General features: G+C 44.2%; 1 protein-coding gene across 4 annotated transcripts in view; it reads left to right on the top strand.

Annotated features, from left to right (window-relative positions):
• Positions 1–624: 624 nt before the first annotated feature.
• LOC126419026 (toll-like receptor 2) overlaps positions 625–21920 on the top strand; it is a 171171-nt gene continuing 149875 nt past the window's right edge. For 3 of the 4 annotated variants that reach the window (XM_050086097.1, XM_050086089.1, XM_050086114.1), the window contains exon 1: positions 625–831. In XM_050086097.1, coding sequence (XP_049942054.1) covers positions 631–831 — 201 coding nt within the window. In that variant the 5' untranslated portion in view covers positions 625–630. The remainder of the gene's footprint in view (positions 832–21920) is intronic. The other variant, XM_050086105.1, reaches the window with a different exon arrangement.

Genomic DNA, 21920 nt, shown 5'->3' with positions numbered 1-21920 from the left:
CCATTGGTAGTAATCTGCACTTGTCTCATGGTCGAGAACGTTGACGCGATAAAAGGTATCTAATAACAAATTTTATATGACTGAAATAACACTTTCTTTGAAAATGCCGTGTAGTCGAAACGTGTTAGGTTGTTGGAAAAATAAAATCGTGATCAAGACGTAAGAAAAGTTATTAAAAACACGGAAAGTGTTTGTTCATCTACGTATATCGTTTACTAGAAACATTTATGACGGAAGACAGTTGTGTTTCACTCATTTACCTTTGTTGAAATAGGTGTTCATTCTTTGAAAGTTGCTTCCTTGCCTACGAGATAATCACAACGTTTAAGAATGTCCTCCAGAATTCCAAGTCAGATGAGAGGTGTGTAATTCAGTGCGTCCGTCCTTTTATCTGTCGTGTTAGTGCCCTGCGCTCTTTCCCAGGCACTGCTTGAGAGTGCGTAGACGCTCTCGGAAACAAGTACAGGTCGGGAAACATTACGGCGCTGCTGTTTACTGCCCAGCGCACGGAGCACATGCGCGAGGCTCTTCGAAGAAATGACCTTCGTCTGCGGCTAGCCTTGGCGGGGAAGAACCGCTCTCGGCAGCTGGCGGGAACGCCTTCAGTCACAGCTGCAGAGAGCCTGCAGCATGGCTCCGGTGAACACCGTGTACCTGGCGTTGTCGTCGCTCTTGCTCCTGCTGCTGCTGCTACCTGGACGCTTCGAAGCTATCCCGTTTGCTCCGACATACATCGACTGGAGCAGCTTCACCTGTAGCCAGCTGAATGAGGAGAACACGGACCAGCTCGACGGGTGCCGTTTCACCGATGTTAGCCCCGGGCAAGAAGAGGTACAGTGCACCATTCATTTATTCATTCACTTATTCATGGTGTTACACGGGACCGATGAACCAATAAAACCTTCAGGATTGTCGGGCGAGTAAGGGTTTACGTTATATAAGACAAATAACGTACAGGGTCAACATCTGTACACCGTGTTTACAATAAATTGTCACTATGCTGATCTACACAACCATAACGGCCATAATGACACACCCGAATATAAGCTGCACCCCTAATTTTGAGGGAGCCAAGAAACAGGGAAAGAGTGAAAATGGTTCAAATGGCTCTGAGCACTATGGGACTTAACTTCTGAGGTCATCAGTCCCCTGGAACTTAGAACTACTTAAACCCAACCAACCTAAGGACATCACACACATCCATGCCCGAGGCAGGATTCGAACCTGCGACCGTAGCAGCCGCGTGGTTCCGGACTGACGTGCCTAGAACCGCTCGGCTACCGCGGCCGGCCCGAAAGAGTGAAGTCCCGTAAGCGATCTATGAAAGTTGTTCAAAGCTATTGATAATATGCTCACACTTAATCAAGTTCTAGAATGATCCCATAGTGGTTACTACTACGGTAGAAACGGAACCCTTACAGTACCGTTCTTTTATCTGTCTTTCTACCAATCCGACTATTAAGAAACCTCAGGTAGACGTGTTAGGTTCATATTTACGTTACTTACTAAGCCTATGGTCCCCCTGCGATGTAGAAAATTTAAGCTTCTATGTCAATGCAGTCAAAAGATACGGGCCTTTATGTCACATATTTGTAATCTCGCAAACCCACAGATCAAAGCCTATACCGTACTACCCACTAACGTAGGAAAAAATCCGAAGATTGTTGATTTGTAATCATCGTGATTTTTATCCGTTTGTCTCTCTCTCTCTGTCTCCCTCTCCCTCATAAATGTATACAGAGTGGTCCATTGATAGTGACCGGCCCAAATATCTCACGAAATAGGCGTCAAACGAAAAAACTACAAAGAACGGAACTTGTCTAGCTTGAAGGGGGAAACCAGATGACGCTATGGTTGGCCCGCTAGATGGCGCTGCCATAGGTCAAACGGATATCAACTGCGTTTTTTAAAATAGGAACCGCCATTTTTTATTACATATTCGTGTAGTACTTAACGAAATATGAATGTTTTACATTGGAACAAATAAGCCCTCCGTCACAAATATTAAGTCAAAATTGACCAGGTTTCGACGCTACTATGAGCGTCGTCTTCAGAATTAGACTAACTGTTCTAAAGCGTATTAGGTATATAGTATATTAATAAAATTAAAGTTTGTACTGACTGGAAAAGATGCAGAAAAGCGACGTCGTGAACAGTTGTGAGATGGCGAGCCGCTAAGGGCTGCTCGTACTGTGTACAAGGGTTGCAACTAGACTGTCTTAGTCTAATTCTGAAGACGACTCTCATAGTAGCGTTGAAACCAGGTCAATTTTGACTTAATATTGGTGACAGAGGGCTTATTTGTTCCAATATAATTCTGACGCAGTCACTGAACCTTAGCAGCGACGTTCAGAGTTTTATGACCACTTTTTTCGCTTTGTGATAGATGGCGCTGTAATAGTCACAAACTTGTAAGTACGTGGTATCACGTAATATTCCGCCAGTGCGGACGGTATTTGCTTCGTGATACATTACCCGTGTTCAAATGAACCGTTTATCAATTTGCGGAAAAGGTCGATATGGTGTTGATGTATGGCTATTGTGATCAAAATGCCCAACGGGCGTGTGCTATGTATGCTGCTCGGTATCCTGGACGCCATCATCCAAGTGTCCGGACTGTTCGCCGGATAGTTAGGTTATTTAAGGAAACAGGAAGTGTTCAGCCACATGTGAAACGTCAACCTCCAACAAATGATGATGCCCAAGCAGGTGTTTTAGCTGCTGTCACGGCTAATCCGCACACCAGTAGCAGAAAAATTGCGCGATAATCGAGAATCTCAAAAGCGGCGGTGTTGAGAATGCTACATCAACATCGATTGCATCCGTACCATGGCAACTGGGCACAAGAGAAATTACGGGACGGTGACAGATTTTCTGCAGGCTTTCTATTTAGTGACGAAGCGTCATTCACCAACAGCGGTAACGTAAACCGGCATAATATGCACTATTGGGCAACGGAAAATCCTCGATGGCTGCGACAAGTGGGACATCAGCGACCTCGGCGGGTTAATGTATGGTGCGGCATTATGGGAGGAAGGATAATTGGCCCCCATTTTATCGATGGCAATCTAAATGGTGCAACGTATGCTGATTTCCTACGTAATGTTGCACCGCTGTTACTACAAGATGTTTCACTGCATGACAGAATGGCGATGTACTTCCAACATGATGGCGTTTACCTAGAATCGTGCAACTAGGCAAGAAGCAAGGCTTCACAGTACACGTAAAGGAAAAAATCTGAAAATTGTTAATTTTTAATTATATCATACGAAAAAATAATAGGATGTCATTTGTTGTCCGACTGTCTACCTGTCTTTTAAGACCCTTTTTCTCAGAAACGAGTAGACATATGGAGCTGAAATTCATACCACATATTAAAGTCTACTGTTCCTTTCCTGTGTAAAAGATTTAAGCTTCTATGTCAATGCAATCAAAATATACTGCCATTTACATCACACATCTTGATATCTCTCCATTGTCGATATGATGGGAGGGAAAAATCGTCTAACTCTAATCCCGGGATGAATGAACTGCCTGGGTACATAATAAAGTTTGTACGGAACTCTCGATGCACGACTCCAGCTCGTAGTTATCCGGATTTTTTGTTCTTGTTATGATATTGATAAATGATTATACTGTAGGTAAGCGACACAGGAGAGGAAGGCTTCTTATCAAAACGGCGGCTGATGTCAGTGTTAACTTCTCTGACACCATTTATTTCAACACTGTCAGTACTGTCTTAACTTCCATCCCAAATTACGCTGTCCCCGTTATCATCGTGCACGCTATATTTCTTGAGTCATACTTCCATATGTCTTTCATTCTACACAGAAAGCGGTGCAGGGTGCTGTTTGGATGGGGCCCATTAAGGAGTTGCAATCGTTTGCAGCCGAATGTCTGGGCTGTTTGGGAGAAGGACAGGGGGAATGCTAACAAGGAATATTTCGGGACTTGCAGTTCCGACATTCGTCTGATTACCAATCGAAAGCTCCCGAAAAGGTCGACTAGAAGTGTAAGATTTGGAATATTTGAATTTGTTTCTTGGACGTTGGGATCAAATGCCCTCGGCAAAAATTAAAATTTAGTATGTGTGCGTGTCACTGTGGGTTTGAAATGTGTATTAAAAGTGAATCAAGTGAAAGTGTAGCAAAAGTCAAGCCACAAAGTCGGTATCCGCTCGCGGAGAGCCACAATCGCCAAGTTCGTAAGTATTCTGGTCTGCAAACGCTGACTGGTCGTAATCCACCAGATAAGTGATACAAATAATATGAAAGAAGAACTGAGGGTGCTACACAACAATTTCTGAGAACTACATAATAAGAAATGCAGCGAAAGGCAACCAGAATAAAACAAGAGAAGAAGGCAAGAAAGGGAAGATCGCGCTTATGCACTTAACACATGTGAAGAGCGTCAGTGAATGGCTAGGTAACGTTCTCCGCTGGCGAGGTTTCATACCGATTTTGCCCACCAGCCACAGGATCTACTACATCACATCATACGTTCCACCAAGGACGCAGTGAAGAAACGTAATATTGCCTGAGTACATGAATTACGTCGTGAGTGGAGAGTTGCCTACGTAGGTGAGACAAGGAGGCCAATCAGCTATGATCAGCTATGACGCTTACTGCGGTTACCGCAGCACAGTAAGCCGGCGGTCGGGAAATACCACCGTGACAGTGGAAAACCTGTCATGCCCCAGGAAGCCCGTATGCTGGCGGAAGAGTCGTAAATACGCCAACGCAAAATACGAGGAAGATCCCGTACCGAGCACGGACGCCACAGCCTAAGCCAGGGGGCCTCCCCACACGGAAAATCACGCCCGTGCAAAGCGCGGTGCACGGAGTGTGTGCACCATGTATGGGTCCAACAGCACCACTCGCCTCAACTGGGCTTCCGCGGTGAAGTCGCCGTCGTGCACTGCCGGGTATCATGATTAGCGGTTTATTCAATACTGACATTGGTAAGGGCAAGGCAGTTGCTAGAATAAAGGAACAATCTGCTCCGAAAAAACTAAGTTTTCTTAAAGTCCATTTAAAGCCAAGTGGGGACTTTCTTAATTTTGCAGGGTGTGACGATAAAGTCAAATGTCTAAAGAGAGGTCCAGTAGTTGCGTGTGTAAGAAAATCGACATTTGAAACACACTACAGCAAATTGCAATCGGGAAAGTAAAGTGAAACCATAGGGGCTAGCAGAGAGGAAGAACTGAAGATGTTGCAAAGTCTTGCAGAAGAGAATTCTGCATCGCAAATGAGGTGTTAACCAGTACTTTGTTTATTTTGGTTAAGGGTACTGCGAAACGAACCCAATTCTGTATGTATTTCTCTCTAATGTGTACTCGTTTCCATTTCCTCTTCTTCCGTTAATTTATCCCGAAGATGGTGAAAAGTGCTGGGAAAGGACTAGTAGAGGTAGTTACACTACTGGCCATTAAAATTACTGCACCACGAAGATGACGTGCTACTGACGCGAAATTTAGCCGACAGGAAGAAGATGCTGTGATATGTAAATGATTAGATTTTCAGAGCATTCACACAAGGTTGGCGCCGGTGGCGACACCTACAACGTGCCGACATGAGGAAAGTTTCCAACCGATTCCTCATACATAAGCAGCTGGTGACCGGCGTTGCCTGGAGAAACGTTGTTGTGATGCCTCGTGTAAGGATGAGAAATGCATACCATAACGTTTCCGACTTTGATAAAAGTCGGATTGTAGCCTATCGCGATTGCGATTTATCGTATCGCGACATTGCTGCTCGCGTTGGTCGAGATCCAATGACTGTTAGCAGAATATGGAATCGGTGGGTTCCGGAGGGTAATACGCAACGCCGTGCTGGATCTCCAGGGCCTCGTATCACTAGCAGTCAAGATGACAGGCATCTTATCCGCATGGCTGTAACGGATCGTGCAGCCACGTGTCGATCCCTGAGTCGACAGATGGGGACGTTTGCAAGACAATAACCATCTGCACGAACAGTTCGACGGCGTTTGCAGCAGCATGGACTATCAGCTCGGAGACCATGGCTGCGTTTACCCTTGACGCTGCATCACAGACAGGAGCGTCGGCGATGGTGTACTCAGCGACGAACCTGGATGCAAGAATGGCAAAACGTCATTTTTTCGGATGAATCCAGGTTCTGTTTACTGCATCATGACGGTCGCATCCGTGTTTGGCGACATCGCGGTGAACGCACATTGGGAAGCGTGTATTCGACATCGCCATACTGGCGTACCACCCGACGTGATGGTATGGGCTGCCATTGGTTACACGTCTCGGTCACTTCTTGTTCTTATTGACGGCACTTTGAACCGTGAACGCTACATTTCAGATGTGTTACGACCCGTGGCTCTACCCTTCATTCGATCCCTGCAAAACCCTACATTTCAGCAGGATAATGCACGACCGCGTGTTGCAGGTCCTATACGGGCCTTTCTGGATACAGAAAATGTTCGACAGCTGCCCTGGACAGCACATTCGCCAGACCTCTCACCAACTGAAAACGTCTGGTCAATGGTGACCGAGCAACTGGGTCGTCACAATATGCCAGTCACTACTCTTGATGAACTGTGGTATGCTGCTGAAGCTGCATGGGCAGCTGTACCTGTACACGCCATCCAAGCTCTGTTTGACTCAGTGCCCAGGCGTATCAAGGCCGTTATTATGGCCAGAGGATGTTGGTTTGTGTATTGATTTCTTAGGATCCATGCACCCAAATTGCGTGAAAATGTAATCACATGTCAGTTCTAGTATAATATATTTGTCCAATGAATACCCGTTTATCATCTGCATTTCTTCTTGGTGTAGCAATTTTAATGGCCAGTAGTGTATAGAGTTGCTCTGCGTTTGGCAAGAGCTGGAAAGCGGTTTATGGAAGGACCATTAATAAAGAATATTTCGTAGGTCGTAGTAGAGACAAGGAATCTTACATTACCTCCGCTCCCGCATAAAGTAGAGTACCACTTTCTAGTATAACAATATCTCGACGAATCAGCGACAGTGCAAGGAATCTCCACGAACAATTGGCGGCCAGAACTGAAACTCTCTTAGCGTACTCAATCGCCCTTGATGAGTCCAGGGATATTAGGACGCAACTCTGCCCTTTTTTCTCTTGGCGTGAACGACAACCTTCATGTGACGGTGTAGATCTTGGATGTGATTCCTGTAAAGAACACATCTACAGGGGAGTTATCTGAGAAGCGGTCGAAATGGCAGGTGAAAGAACAGGACTCATTTGGGAAACGCTGTTCCCCGTTACCACAGACGGGGCGCTAAAGTAAAAGGTTTTGGCAATATAAATAATCAGTCACCATGTGGGGCGGAGGCGCCGTATTTCACGAGGACCTGTAAAATATTTTTGTGCTCAACCAGAAAGCGATGGAGAACATACTGACCATAGTTTCCAGTATGCAAGTCCACATTCTTCTACTGTTCACTGACATAAATGTTTCTATTCTCTTTTTGCTCAGCGAGATCGCGAAATATGATTATAAATAAAAGTTTTCAGTTCAAACTGATTCAATTATATTTTTAAAAAGTTACACAAAACATAGTAATATTCCTGGTAATCATAATGATAAGGATGTCTCTATCATAAACAGCACTATGAGCAGTTCAGAGGCGACCTTTTCGTTAAGTTCCCATGAAATGGTCTTTCACCCTGACTTCTAACAATCAAAGTTAATTGGTCGCCACTTGCCACGCGGTTTTGTTAACATTACGGGCCGCACACAAACAGTTACTTCCGCGTAATCAAAGTGATCCAGGGCAGTGTGCAGTCCTCGCGAGTTCACTTCCTATTTGTACTGAAAACATGCGTCTAGTTGTCACCTGGCTGTGACGTCACCCGAGGCAGCGCGTAAACCAGCGCTTGACTGAGAAGGACCGATTGATAGCTGGGTGCAAAGTAAGCCCTCATTGCTTCTCAGGCCGTATTTATACGTATACGGGCGCAGCGGACGTAGCAACCTGTAAATATTTTTGTAATACTCTAAATATTATTTTATTACTGTAAATATTATTCTATAATGCTGTCATGAATCAAATTACAATCTTCGAAATTTATGTATGAATGGAGTTAAGTTGGCTTTAATCATAGAACAAGTTTTGGCTCCCCTGCATTTAAACTTTACCGTTTAGAACTTTTAGACCGGAACTGACAGTAGAACATGACCTGTGAACTACATCTTTAAGAGACCTTGTATTGATTGGTATTTGCATCAAAGTCTTGCAACTTGTTACAGCTCTATTAGTTAAGGGGTTTTGTCACGTGCTGTAATGAAAACTTTCTATCAGTATTATAAATGATACTAAATCTACTAAAAATAATAACGTTTATGTTCCAAATTCAGTTCTCAGTAAATCACTTGAAAACTATTAGAGGTAGCTTAATGGGGTTCCATGGCTAATGTTTTTATATCCAACTGAAGCTTCACACGAATTTTCAACTTTTTAAGTCTAATATGTAGCGCCTTCAATGTTTCGTAAAAACGTTCATTCTGACCGAAATGTTGTTTCGATCAATTTGAAACTTGTAGCAGTTGATTCTGACATACATTTGCACATTCTGACAGTTTTTTGGATTTCTAGCTTTATTATTTTGCGCGACTTGTTTTTCATCTGGAAAGATGTATTTAGGGAAACATATTTATCTGATCACTACGAGCTTTAACAAGTTAAACATTAATATACTGAAGCATATGTTGACAAAGTCTGGAAAAGCAACTTTAATTTTTAGTTTCATCCTTAGATTATGGCGCAATACTTTGTATGCTACTCACAGGCAAGTTACGATGACGTGGCGCTAGTAGCAGTGAACTGGACCAAGTCCGGCACACTCGCTCGCCTTTGTCTTTCAAATGATACAACGCTTGTTTTTCTATAACCATCTGCACATTATTAAGAAGTTAATTTAATAAAAATTAGTGCAGTTGACGAATGATTATTTCTATCCTTAAAGTGTGCTTTACAGTTGCTGATCCACAGCCGTAAATAAAATTTTAAAGTCTTTATTGGCCAACTGTGGAAGAAACTTAACATGCCGAATTGACCTTCCGTTCATTGTTTTGCACACCACGGGGCTCTTTCCGTATAAATTACCGGTTTTGAAGACGTGACGAACGTAGTGGTGCGTATCGTCAACTTAGTTCGCCCTCACGGGCTCATTCATACTCAGTTCAAAGAAGTTTTGATTTCATCAGAAGAGGAGTATCCAGATATCCCCTAACATGCCGAGCTAGGCTGGTTGAGCAAAAGGAAAGTGATTTCCCTAATTATTCGACTACACCTCTCCGTCGCCTCGTCTTTTTTGACGGGAAAGGATGCCCGAAGGCACTTTTGTAGAATCTGAATTTGCAGCTAGTTTAGAATTTTTAGCAGATATTATGGCTGTCCTAAATTATTTATGTATGAGATTCCAAGAACAAAATAAACTCATCAATGGTAAGGCCGACAAAATAAAAGCTTTCCAACGTAAACTTTATCTCCTCAAAAACATTTCGCAGGGAAGTGTGCAACACGTTCTTGAGCTAGGTAAGTGACACAAAAATTTTACCTTTTGTAAGGCATCCGGATTTTTAAAAGCGCTTCATTCGAAACGGTACTAGGCTCTGTTTCACAGCATCTTTGGGGGAGTGAGCGCACTTTGAAAAATACGACGTGGAAGAAGAAGAAATGGTTCAAATGTCTCTGAGCACTATGGCCCTTAACATCTGAGGTCATCAGTCCCCTAGAACTTAGAACTACTTAAAACTAACTAACCTAAGGACATCACACGCATCCATGCCCGCGGCAGGATTCGAACCTGCGACCGTAGCGGTCGCGCAGTTCCAGACTGAAGCGCCTAGAACCGCTCGGCCACCCCGGCCGGCTACGACGTTGAGCTACAGTTGCTTGAAGATGAGTTAGCGAGCGATTCCAGGTAATGTGCTGGTATATCACTGACAGTAAAATTAAGTCGGGTTTGTTAAATGTTTAAGTGAAACATTACATTAAAAACGATAATCCAGAACACCGGTTTATTAAAACATATCGCGTTTTAGTGTTTCATTTACCAACATTTGTTGTAGTTTTTTTACAGAAAATTACTAAGTTGAAGCCAATATCTGATGTGTTTTTAAAGGTCTTTTAGATAGCAATTGAAAATGCGCCTCCCTGTTGTTGTTGTTGTTGTGGTCTTCAGTCCTGAGACTGGTTTGATGCAGCTCTCCATGCTACTCTATCCTGTGGAAGCTTCTTCATCACGCCTCCCTATTAACGTTTTGAATTAATCGGTTTGCAAACCGATGATCACCTAAGTTTTTACAATACCAAAGGTTTCCTCTTGTTCTGCTGTTGCTTGTTGAAGTAAGAATTTCCGTGCTTGTTGAAGTAAGAATTTCCTAAGCTGCGCAGAGAACGAACTAAGATTATTTCTGTGTTTGGATCCACATGTGTACGTGAAAGGTTTTCTGTTTGACTTGCACGAAAACTATATTGCGTGCAAGTATTTCTGATTGTAATGTAATAAATACCCTTAGAATTGCTGTCAGCTGAACCCTTGGCCGGCCTGTGTGGCCGTGCGGTTCTAGGCGCTTCAGTCTGGAACCGCGTGACCGCTACGGTCGCAGGTTCGAATCCTGCCGCGGGCATGGATGCGTGTGATTTCCTTAGGTTAGTTAGGTTCAAGTAGTTCTAAGTTCTAGGGGACTGATGACCACAGATGTTAAGTCCCATAGTGCTCAGAGCCATTTGAACCATTTTTTGAAGCTGAACCCTCGTTCTAGATCTTAGTAGTATAATTGCATCGATACTCTTGTAGAATTGGGGAGAAGAGAAGTTTGTGGCACAACTTGACTAGAAGAAGGGATCGGTTGGTAGGACATGTTTTGAGGCATCAAGGGATCACAAATTTAGCATTGGAGGGCAACGTGGAGGGTAAAAATCGTAGAGGGAGACCAAGAGATGAATACACTAAGCAGATTCAGAAGGATGTAGGTTGCAGTAGGTACTGGGAGATGAAGAAGCTTGCACAGGATAGTGTAGCATGGAGAGCTGCATCAAACCAGTCTCAGGACTGAAGACCACAACAACAAACAACTCTTGTTCCACCCAACAAAGCTCTCCACCCACTTCACAAACATTTTTTAATGACAAAGAAAACAGATATGAAGTTTCGCGCGTCTGAGGCGGCTTTCCACGGTTCGCGCGGCTCCCCTCGTCGGAGGTTGTAGTCCTCCATCCGGCGTGGGTGTCTGTGTGTGTGGTGTTCTTAGCGTAAGTTAGTTTGAGTTAGATTAAGTAGAGTGTAAGCCTAGGGACCGACGACCTCACCAGAAATTTCTACAAATTTTTTCCATTGGTGAACATTTGGAGAAAGGCAAGTGTAAGGAAAGAAAGCGCTAATGCGTAAAGTCGGGGAATGGGGGATTGCATCATCGTCAACATGGCGAATCTGTGTTCTGCACTGTCTGCACTGGACGATGCGATGGTGCAAACACCCTAAGAGCCTCTGCCGTGAGCAAAGACCTGTAGAGTGACTGGCAGTATATCTACGCTTACATAGGGAAGGAAACGTGTGCATCATAAGCCAAGCGCTGATTTGCAGACTATTGTCAGTAATTTTCTAGCCAGGTAGTCCACGTACAGTGTGTAAACTTTTAGATGGCAGGCCTCTCCCTAATCCTGAATCGGTAGAAGTCGGTAAACGTCGGGAGGCTTCGGTAGGCACGCAGTTTAGACTGCTGCCAACATTACGTAGCTGACTGTGTTGTACAAGGTAGCCATTGCTTCTGGTTCGTTATTGTTTTGCGCTGTACTGTTCTGCGTGTTTTTATTGTGCAGTTGTGCTAAACATTATCAAAATGAGTGAAGAGGCAGTTGCTGGCCCATCTCGGGAGTCGCCAACAACCCCTACCGGTAGGCCTACGGTTAGAAGGAAACCAGGATTACGTAGCGTTGCTCGCAAAATTATATTGAATGTGATTGAATGCTGCGAAAGGGAAAGGGAGCAGAAAAAATTCTTTCACTCCATTTACAAATATTCAGTGAGAGCTGCTACATACACAGGACAAAGCATGCTACACTGACCTAACTGTTGAAACATTTTCCATTACTCTTTTCGGTCGTTCGGAGAACAACTCACCAAAGTTTCATTGCAATCGGATGAATGGTTTGTGAGCGCATAGTAGACAAACATATATATGACGATTTCAGTTTCGTTAACGTACAACATTTAAAGCGAGTTTTACTTCCAAGCCTTTCGTCTGCTTTCGTGTAAGCATGACGCGCAGTTTGTAGTGCCAGCACTGCAACTAATAGGCGTGCCTTGTCCCCCCCCCCCCCCCCAACGGCTTCTCTCCCCTTGCCAGCCAATGCATGCTTCCTCCTCTCCCCGCACTCACCTCACAACTCGGCCGTCTTATAGCTTCCTTCCTTACCTCTCCATTTCGTTATCACCATCCTATTACATTCTTTGGCCAATGACGTTTCACAAGACACCGATTAGCGGGAATAAATAGAAGCTTCTTTCCTCCTGCAAAATCAGTCTTACCCTGAGGAAGGTCGTCGGAATACGATCAAAACTTCGGTCTTGTCGTTTATGTCCAGATCATCGTGCCACGAAATATTACACAACCTACAGTCATGTACAAGAAAAAGAATTTTAAACAGCCACTGCTGAGATCGTTTGCAGTTACTGCAGAAACTGTCTGTTAGTGACATATGAAATTTCGGATGATTCTACCACAAAACTACACCCACTGCTGTTAATTCCATGTTTGAGGTTAGTTTCAACTTGACATAGCCTGCCGTCATGCTGATCCTACCTACTTTCCACCTCTTCTACTTGGTTAGTTAGGTGAAGAACATTTTTAGCACACTCATCCACTCGTTCTGACACAGTTTTTACTTCATTCATACATTTGTCAGATTCAGAACTGATTTTGCTGGCTAACACTTTCTGATCAGTTTCACATGCAGCTTCTACAGCCCCTATTTTAAACTGTACTTTTTCTACACCTTCTTTAATTTCATCTACTCTTTGTTTGTTTCCAACAGCAACTCTTTTCAAAGCCTCTGTTAATTCACCTTTTACAATGCTAACAGATCTTTTGCAATTATTCTTAACTCGAGAAATTTTGTCATCTACTTTATTTTCCAATGACTTCAATTCATTTTCCCACATTTCTTTTAAAACAGCAGTCTGGTTTTCAAGTTTTTCATTAAAAACACTGTCAAGTTTTTCGATTTTACTATTAATTTTTTGAGTTTGTCCCTGTATAGAGCCCATTAAAGCGGCAAACATTTCCTGCATACTTCCTAGTTCCATTTTTGGCATCACTGTTTCTTGTTTCCCTTTTCCACTGGCACTATACCACATTTGGTATCCACATTTGATGCATTTGGTTCAGTAACATTCCCAACACTATCATCACACACCTGATCGTTACTGAGTTCATGCTGAATGTTACTTTTTGTATTAGTATAATCCCTACTAGTTACTTTAACAGACATACTTGAAGCAGACTCAATTCCACTGTCCGTAAATAACATAGAAATATCATCAAAAACATCCCCTTTCATTTTAACATCTACTCCTTCTCTCTGTTGAGGTGTGCTAGTGTGTGAAGCACTCACACTGAATGAAAGTTCTTCCTCCTTCACCGTATTCACAAAGTCTTTATCACTTGCCATGTTTCTCAGTCTTTCAGCACACACACACACACACGACAAACGTAACAAAGTTGACTTATCTTTTGTCGAATGCTGCAGCCTCGGCGTGTTGAAACTGAAAGTCCGATCCCCTGCGGCTGCCGTAACAGTTTCCGGGCCCCCGCTCGACGTGTAGGCTGGCCGCGCTGCCCCGTTGTACTGCTCGCCGCCACCGCCAAGATGCCGTCTGCTGCTTCGCTGCGCTCCCGTTGCTGCTACAGCCGTTGCGTATCATCTTCTTTCTTGCAGCTCCAGCAACTCGAAACGAGTTCCGTTCAAACTTGTGCTAGTACCGGTTCACAAAATTCTTTCACTAACGTTCACTGTTCAGTCCATCAAAATCTTTCTCTCGACCGCGGATACAAAATACTACGCCTTTAGTGTTTCCCGGACCGATGCACCACGTGCGGCGGCGCGGTTCCTTCCGTCCCTTTACGACGAACCTGCACCTACCTGTGAACATTGTCTCAGCATATCATCAGTAGGGAAGCCGAGCGAAACCTACTGTAGTTCGACGTGAACCAGGCTGCAATTAAAGTCACTAATCTACGTTTCGGGAAAAAGTTTTCACACGCAGTGAAAAGTTGGAAATTTTGTCCTCAATTAATATATTCTGAAACTTAGGTGAACAGGTATCACTGCGAAGCCCGTGCTAGTTTTAACACAGTCACTCACAATCCCTGTCACTCACGGTAGCAAGTTTATGGTGTTGCATTTCCCGAAAACGTAATAGCTACAGAAATACGGATTGTTTGTGATTGAGAATGCTCGCCAAACATTAAGTTTGTCGGTACCAAATGCAGTCACAGTTTTTATCCACCGACCTGCTCAATACGCCAAGCGGAAATTATGTCACAAAATTCACTTAAAAATTCCGAAATTTCTACACGCCCATCAGAATAAGTATGCCGTCACTTTACCACACTTTTGATGTATTACACACTGCTATATCGGGCAACTTACCGTTTCCATCGGAACTACTACTACACACGACCGAACTGTTTCATGGCTAGGCTCCCACTCTTCTCTAGAATACTCTAAGTCTTCTCTACCAGCAGAGAAGGCGCGCGAAGAATATTGCTTTGCCATTGGTCAGTTTACTCAACAGCCAATAGCAAAACAACATTCTCCCGCGTCAGTCCGAACTTTTCATCTATAACGAATCGCAAAATAGTAACCTAACGACTGTACTTTTTACCGACGTAATTATCTAATATACTGAAGTTTGCTTATGCATAAAGTTATTTACAATTGTTATTTATATCTGAATTAACTTTCCCTTTACCATAAACTTACTTTACAAATCTATTCTGCAAAAATCCCCTTTGTCCATATCCATACTTCTTCCAAATGGCCGGCCGCGGTTGTCTAGCGGTTCTGGCACTGCAGTCCGGAACCGCGGGACTGCTACGGTCGCAGGTTCGAATCCTGCCTCGGGTATGGGTGTGTGTGATGTCCTTAGGTTAGTTTGGTTTAAGTAGTTCTAAGTTCTAGGGGACTTATGACCTAAGATGTTGAGTCCCATAGTGCTCAGAGCCATTTGAACCATTTTTCTTCCAAATGTTCCCACACTAAACCCTACTACATAACTCGTTAAACAATTATATTCATATTAACCTTAAACCACACTTACGCATCATTCATACTGCTAAAACACATTTATAACATTTTACATACACAAAAAGAAATAATAACACTTTATGAAAATACTAGAACAGTTTATGAAAAACATTCTATTACTTTAGAGCACTCTAGTGGGCACAATCGAAACTAAATTAGTCTCCTATCCAATATTGTCCTCTATCGGCTGATACATAAACTACGTGCGCGTCCAGTCTCGCGTCACCATCTGTCACTATCCAGCTCTGAGACACATTTCACACTTAACCGCCACCAAAGCAGGATCGGTATACGGCGCTACGCCTCACTTCCCTTCTTGGTAGAAGCGATTAACTTCGATTCACATTTGCACTTTTTCATTCTGCACTAATTCTTGCGCTGCATTATTTCCACTTCACTTTTGTAAACTGTTTCTTATCCCGCACAGTAACAGTGTGTATGTCTTTTCGTCTGTTGCCGGCCGATGTGGCCGAGCGGTTCTAGGCGCTTCAGTCTGGAACCGCGCGGCCGCTACGGTGCTGCCTCGGGCATAGATGTGTGTCATGTCCTTAGGTTTAAGTAGTTGTAAGTTCTAGAGGACTGATGACCTCAGATGTTACGTCCCATAGAGCTCAGAGCCATTTGAATTTTCGTCTGTTTTACTTCACGTTGTGTGTTGCCAACCCGTGAAACTACTTTATTATCTGTGCGTGTGTGTGTCAGTGAAAATTTGTGAAACTGTCTTGTTTGTTAGGTTGAGACGTGCGAGGAGTGGGGATGGGTTGACGTATTTTATCGTTTTTTTGGGGGGTGGAGGGCAGTAGCGGAGATGGACCTGGAGTGTGATTAAAGGACAGAATTCGAGAGGAGATGGTAGTGGTAAATGGAGCCTGTTGTTATCGGTTCATATTTAATATTATATGAAATGGCCAGTCAGTTTAAAGAGTGTGTGGTTTGCTAAGTTGGTCTAATAATTTGTGAGTTGGATGTAGTAATCTTGTAAGGTTAAGAGCTGTTTTTTTGTTGTTTATCCTTATGATTTCCATCCCTGTGTCCCTGGTCGTAATTTTGTTGGTGTTGGTGTGAGTTTCCTTTATATCATCTTCTGTATCATTCCAAGTCCCGAATTTAAGTTTGTCGTTAATCTCACTACTACCGCTCCCGTATACATTCGTCTTATTTTGTCCGTTTCACCCCGTAGTCTGATCTCTATACAACGCTCTGTCTGTCTGACGGGTACATCGTTCAATCTTACTACCACCACTGCCATATAAATTACTCTTATTTCGTGTGTTTCATACCGCAGTCTGATCTATGTACAGTGCTCAACCTGTTTAGTGAGTACGTCCTTCAGCTTTACTTGGTCATTTTCATTCCGTAGTCCCATCTCTATACAGCACTCATTCTGTTTGACGAGTACTGCATAATTTATTCTTACTGTAATTGTAACTTCCAGTTGTTAGAGGTCTTGGTGATATTCATTCTGTAGTCCCATCTCCGTACAGCACTCATTCTGTTTGACGGGTACTGCATAAATTATTCTTACTGTAATTGTAACTTCCAGTTGTTAGAGATCTATATAGCGCATCGATTATCGAGCGGGTACTGTATGTTGTTTTTTTTTGTGATATGTTACAATACAGCATCACCGGTCTATTGCGGTCTAACTGTGTTGGTGAGGCAGTAAATTTCCACAGGTCAGTGACTGCGTCACTGCAATTCACTTTGGAGGTGTGGCGGTGGAACTTGGGAGTCCCGTACCACCCTCTGACGGTGACAGTACTACATGAGTCAGGCAGAAAAATTTAGCCGAACGTGGGCAGGTACGATTGGAAAGTATTGGACATAGAATGGGGGCTAGTCCCGCCAAAGGATGCGTCCGTGGTGGGCGTGCCAGACCTATCGTTAGCCATGGTCGGAATCCGTTTCCTCTAGGATGGTTAGGGGAACCGGATGTCGATGCCAGCGGCGTGGAAGTGTGGTCCCAACGTGGCGTAACCCATGGACAGTGTCCCGCAAGGCATCCACTGTCTCATAGAGCCGCCGCGCGTTGTTGCGTATGGTCGTCTTTAGGGGGACGATATCCGCTTCCTCGTGGAGAGTGACAATTCTCGTGAGTGGCGGGGCGTGCAGGCTCCACCTGAGCACCTTGTTCTGCAGGCGCTGCAGTGTCCACATCCTGCTGACACTAATCGTGGCCCATGCAGCAGATCCATACGTGAGGGCAGGCAGGATAACTGTTCGGTAAATGCGCAGCTTGGTATGCAGGTTAAGTTCCCTACTGCGAAAGAGCGGGTACAAAGCCCTGGTTAGCTTTTGCCCCTTGTTGGTGACATACTCCGCATGACATTGGAAGAGCAACTTGTGGTCCATCTGGACCCCGAGATAGGTGGTTGTCGGGGACCAGGGCACCCGCACACCTGCAATCGAGATATTGCGGCGGAGGACTGGGCGCCGTTTCGTGAAGGAAACTGCCGTAGTTTTGGCGGCATTGAGAGCTATTTTGTTTGTCCCTCACCAGATGATGATGGCGTCCACCTGTCGCTGGAGGCGGGCGACGACGGCGTCAGTAATGCGGCCAGTGGTGTATAGTGCTGTGTCGTCAGCGTATTGTGCAAGGTGGCACTCGGGGATGACCGTCATATCATTGACATAGATATTAAAAAGGATGGGAGATAGCATCGATCCTTGCGGAGTGCCTGCCGACAATTGGCGAATGCCAGAACGCATTCCCCGTTGAGCCACTAGGAAAGTCCTACCACGGAGGAAGTCATCCACGATCTTGACATAAATATCCTGTATAGGGGTCTGTGTCAGCATATTGTGTACGAGGTTGTCTTGCCAGATCTTGTCGTAGGCGTTTTGCAAGTCCAGAAAAACGGCAGCTGTAGACTTGGCAGTGTTGAAGCTGAAACGTCCCCTTTGAAAAATTGTGCAGGACTGTGCTTAACCTGACACACAATATTTTTAGCGCAACGCAATCTGACTTTCAGAAATCCCTACAAAAGAATGGCCCTGAATAACATTAACCTATGCATTTCACAAATCGCTTACCTCACAAAAATCTTGGTTACTCGAACTACTGCAATACAGCGAGCGCCACTACTGCCAGCTAAATAAAAGATTCAAAGTACTGAAGGCACTAACTACTGATAGGCATAGTTAGCAAATGAAAGATTTTAATAGAGAACAAACAATGTATTTACCTTAATAGTTATAATATATATATCAGTTCATGACAAATTTCAAAACTCCGCCATCTCTCTCCCCACATCCACCACTGCTGGCGGCTCACCTCCAACTGCGCAACGCTACGCGCTGTTCACATCCAGCTGCCGCTGCCCAACACTACAATGGCAGACAACAATGCAAACTAGCCACAGACTGCGCACAGCACAGCCAGTGATTTTCATACAGAGAGCGCTACGTGGCGGCGGCCTTACCAACATAAGAACCTACACAGCCTACTTACATAGCCCCCATGCTCCCCACAAAAAATTTTACAAATTGTTTTGGGCAGTGGCCAATACAGATTTGAAAAAGTTTTTCATAATTACAATAACAAAGAAATCAAAGGCACACACTTATTGATACAATGTTGGTCAAAAGGTAAAATTTTCTCACAGCCTATAAAGACAGTCCTGATTCATCACAGTAAAATTACAGTGTTTTTCTTTTTTTCAAAGTCTGAACAGTAAAAGAGAATGCACACAGAAGTAGTGGAATTCCATGCAGTCTTGAAGAAGTAGTGGCCTTCCAACGGAAAGACAGTGCTGACTCTTGACAGGCAGACAAGTAATGGGCCACAACAGAGTAAACCCACCGCAGAGTCATTCGAAGTTTTGAAGAATATTGGTAGGTAGGTCACCACAGAGCAGACCCACTGTAGTCCTGGTAGAGATTACGGTATTGGTGGGCCACCAGAGGTGCAGACCCACTGCAGTCCTTGTAGAAATAATGGTACTGGTGAGTCAGCAAAGATGTAGACCCACTGTAGTCCTTGTAGAAATGGCCAGCAGCCATCTGCTGCGACTGTGCAGGTGCACAATCACCATTGAAGAGTCTTGCGGATAATATAGCAAGTCCATAAACCACCACTTGTGTACTCACAAAACTTTTTGGAATGTACTTAGAACCAGCAATGCTGTTATCCAGTCCCTTGCTGAATTATTAACACATGCCCAAACCCTAACGGTCCCTACTTCTCACATATTGTCCATATACTATGACCAACAGAAACGTGTGCAGTGAAATGAAACTTACAAGTTAATAATATGATGAACTGGTGTCAATTACAATTTTATAACATAAGAATACAATAACAAAGGTACAAAATACATCATTAAAGAACATAACAATACAGATAACATTTGTAGTACAGGCTTTACAAAAGAATCGAAATAACATATACATCAGTGTTACAGGAATTATGACATAAGTTCATACATAGTATTGGAAAAATTCTACAACATAAATCTTATTAGCTAAACACATAAAGACAGGAAAAAGATAAATACACAAGGGTACATAAACACATAGCGGAATAATACAAAAGGAAAGGGCAGGGTTCGTTTTCAGTGTGACATTTGGTACTGCAGTCCAAATCTAGTTAATTGCAGCTGTGAAATACTAGGTGCAAATCTACAGGCATGCCACAATTGTGTACAACAATGAAAAACTATAACTACAAAGGAAATTCTCTCTATAATTATGCGCTAGCAATAAACAAAAGCTACATTAATTACACAAACTACAAGAAAAAAATCAGAAGATTCCAGTGATGTATCCTGGCAGGGTCGCCATATGAAACGTCCCCTTTGAAAAATTATACAGGACGGTGCTTAACCTGATACACAATATTTTTAGCGCAACGCAATCTGACTTTCAGAAATCCCTACAAAAGAATGGCCCTGAATAACATTAACCTATGCATTTCACAAATCGCTTACCTCACAAAAATCTTGGTTACTCGAACTACTGCAATACAGCGAGCGCCACTACTGCCAGCTAAATAAAAGATTCAAAGTACTGAAGGCACTAACTACTGATAGGCATAGTTAGCAAATGAAAGATTTTAATAGAGAACAAACAATGTATTTACCTTAATAGTCATAATATATATATCAGTTCATGACAAATTTCAAAACTCCGCCATCTCTCTCCCCACATCCACCACTGCTGGCGGCTCACCTCCAACTGCGCAACGCTACACGCTGTTCACATCCAGCTGCCGCTTCCCAACACTACAATGGCAGACAACAATGCAAAGTAGCCACAGACTGCACACAGCACAGCCAGTGATTTTCATACAGAGAGCGCTACATGGCGGCGGCGTTACCAATATAAGAACCTAAACAGCCTACTTACAAAGCCTTTGCTGATGTGTTCAGTGATCCGTAGGACCTGAAGTTCAGCAGAGAGGTGTGAAGTGAATCCAAACTGTTCAGGACGGATCGTCCCAGCTGCCGCAAGAGGTTGGGAAAGTCGGTGAAGGATCACAGATTCAAGGACCTTCGCCATAGTGTTTAGGAGGCTGATGAGCCTGTTGTTGGTGGGGACTGTAGGGTCCTTGAACCTCTTGCGGATCGCAATCAGCTTGGCTTGTTTCCACTGAGGGGGGAAAAGGCCAGATGTGAGACAACAGTTTAAAATCTTGGTGAACAAGATGAGTGGTGTGCGGGGAAGGTGGCAAAGACGTTCATTTAAAATTCCGTCCAATCCAGGGGCCCACCGGCCACGTTTCCGTCGAAGGATGCGCTGAATTTCTGCCATGGACGTAAGAAGGGGAGCAGACTGGGGTGGGCGGTTGCGGAAAGCAGCAACAGCTGTCAGGACTTCATGTTCTTCCTGTAGTTCCTTCGGTGAAAGGTCCTGGACCAGAGGGCGGTTTTGGGCCTCGAACGCATCTGCCAGCGTTTCCACAATTTGCTGGGTATCATAAGACAAGGCCACTGCTGTGCGAATAGGATGGGCAGTCGCTGGCTTAGAACGCTGCAGGGTGCGAGTGACAGCCCAGTCAGATTTTTGGTGGAGTAGGAAAGTGGACATCCTGTCCTCCCACTGTTCAGACCTCCATTCGGCGAGCCGGTGGCTGAATTCGCGTTGGAGGCGTCTCATTTGGCGTTTGTCCTGAGGGTCACGAAACTGCTTCCACCTCCGGCGGTAGCGGTTCTTTTGCACCTTCAGCTCTCGTAACAGAGGGGGCAAGTCGTCCAGGGGTGTTATATTTCGAGGTGCAGTGTTTCACTGCTTTCTGTATTTTGGCGGTAAGGTAATCCACAGCACGGACTATATTGGCCGGTGTTGTCAAATTGAGGTCGTGTCGAGTGGTGTTATTAAGTACCCTGGCAAACCAATTGGTGAGGGTCGCAGTGGAACGAACATCAAATGAAAGGGCAGCATTGGTGAGGTGCAAGAGTACTGGCTCATGGTCAGAGGCCAGTTCGGGAGAACTTCCAGTGAAAACTGATGGTGATGTTTTTGAAGTTGGCCACATCCAGAACGTCTGGCTTGCAGTTAGTACGGACTGGGATATGGGTAGGTTCGTGGGGGCCATAGACTGTTAGTGCTAAAGTATCCTCCAGGTCAAGGAGGAGCCGGCCTTTGGGGTTAGACGCGCGAGAATGCCAAGCTGGAT

Source organism: Schistocerca serialis, chromosome 1, assembly GCF_023864345.2.
Source record: "Schistocerca serialis cubense isolate TAMUIC-IGC-003099 chromosome 1, iqSchSeri2.2, whole genome shotgun sequence".
NCBI lineage: Eukaryota > Metazoa > Arthropoda > Insecta > Orthoptera > Acrididae > Schistocerca > Schistocerca serialis.
The sequence above is the reverse complement of the archived record's forward strand: the minus strand, read 5'-3'. Positions and strand labels throughout refer to the sequence as shown.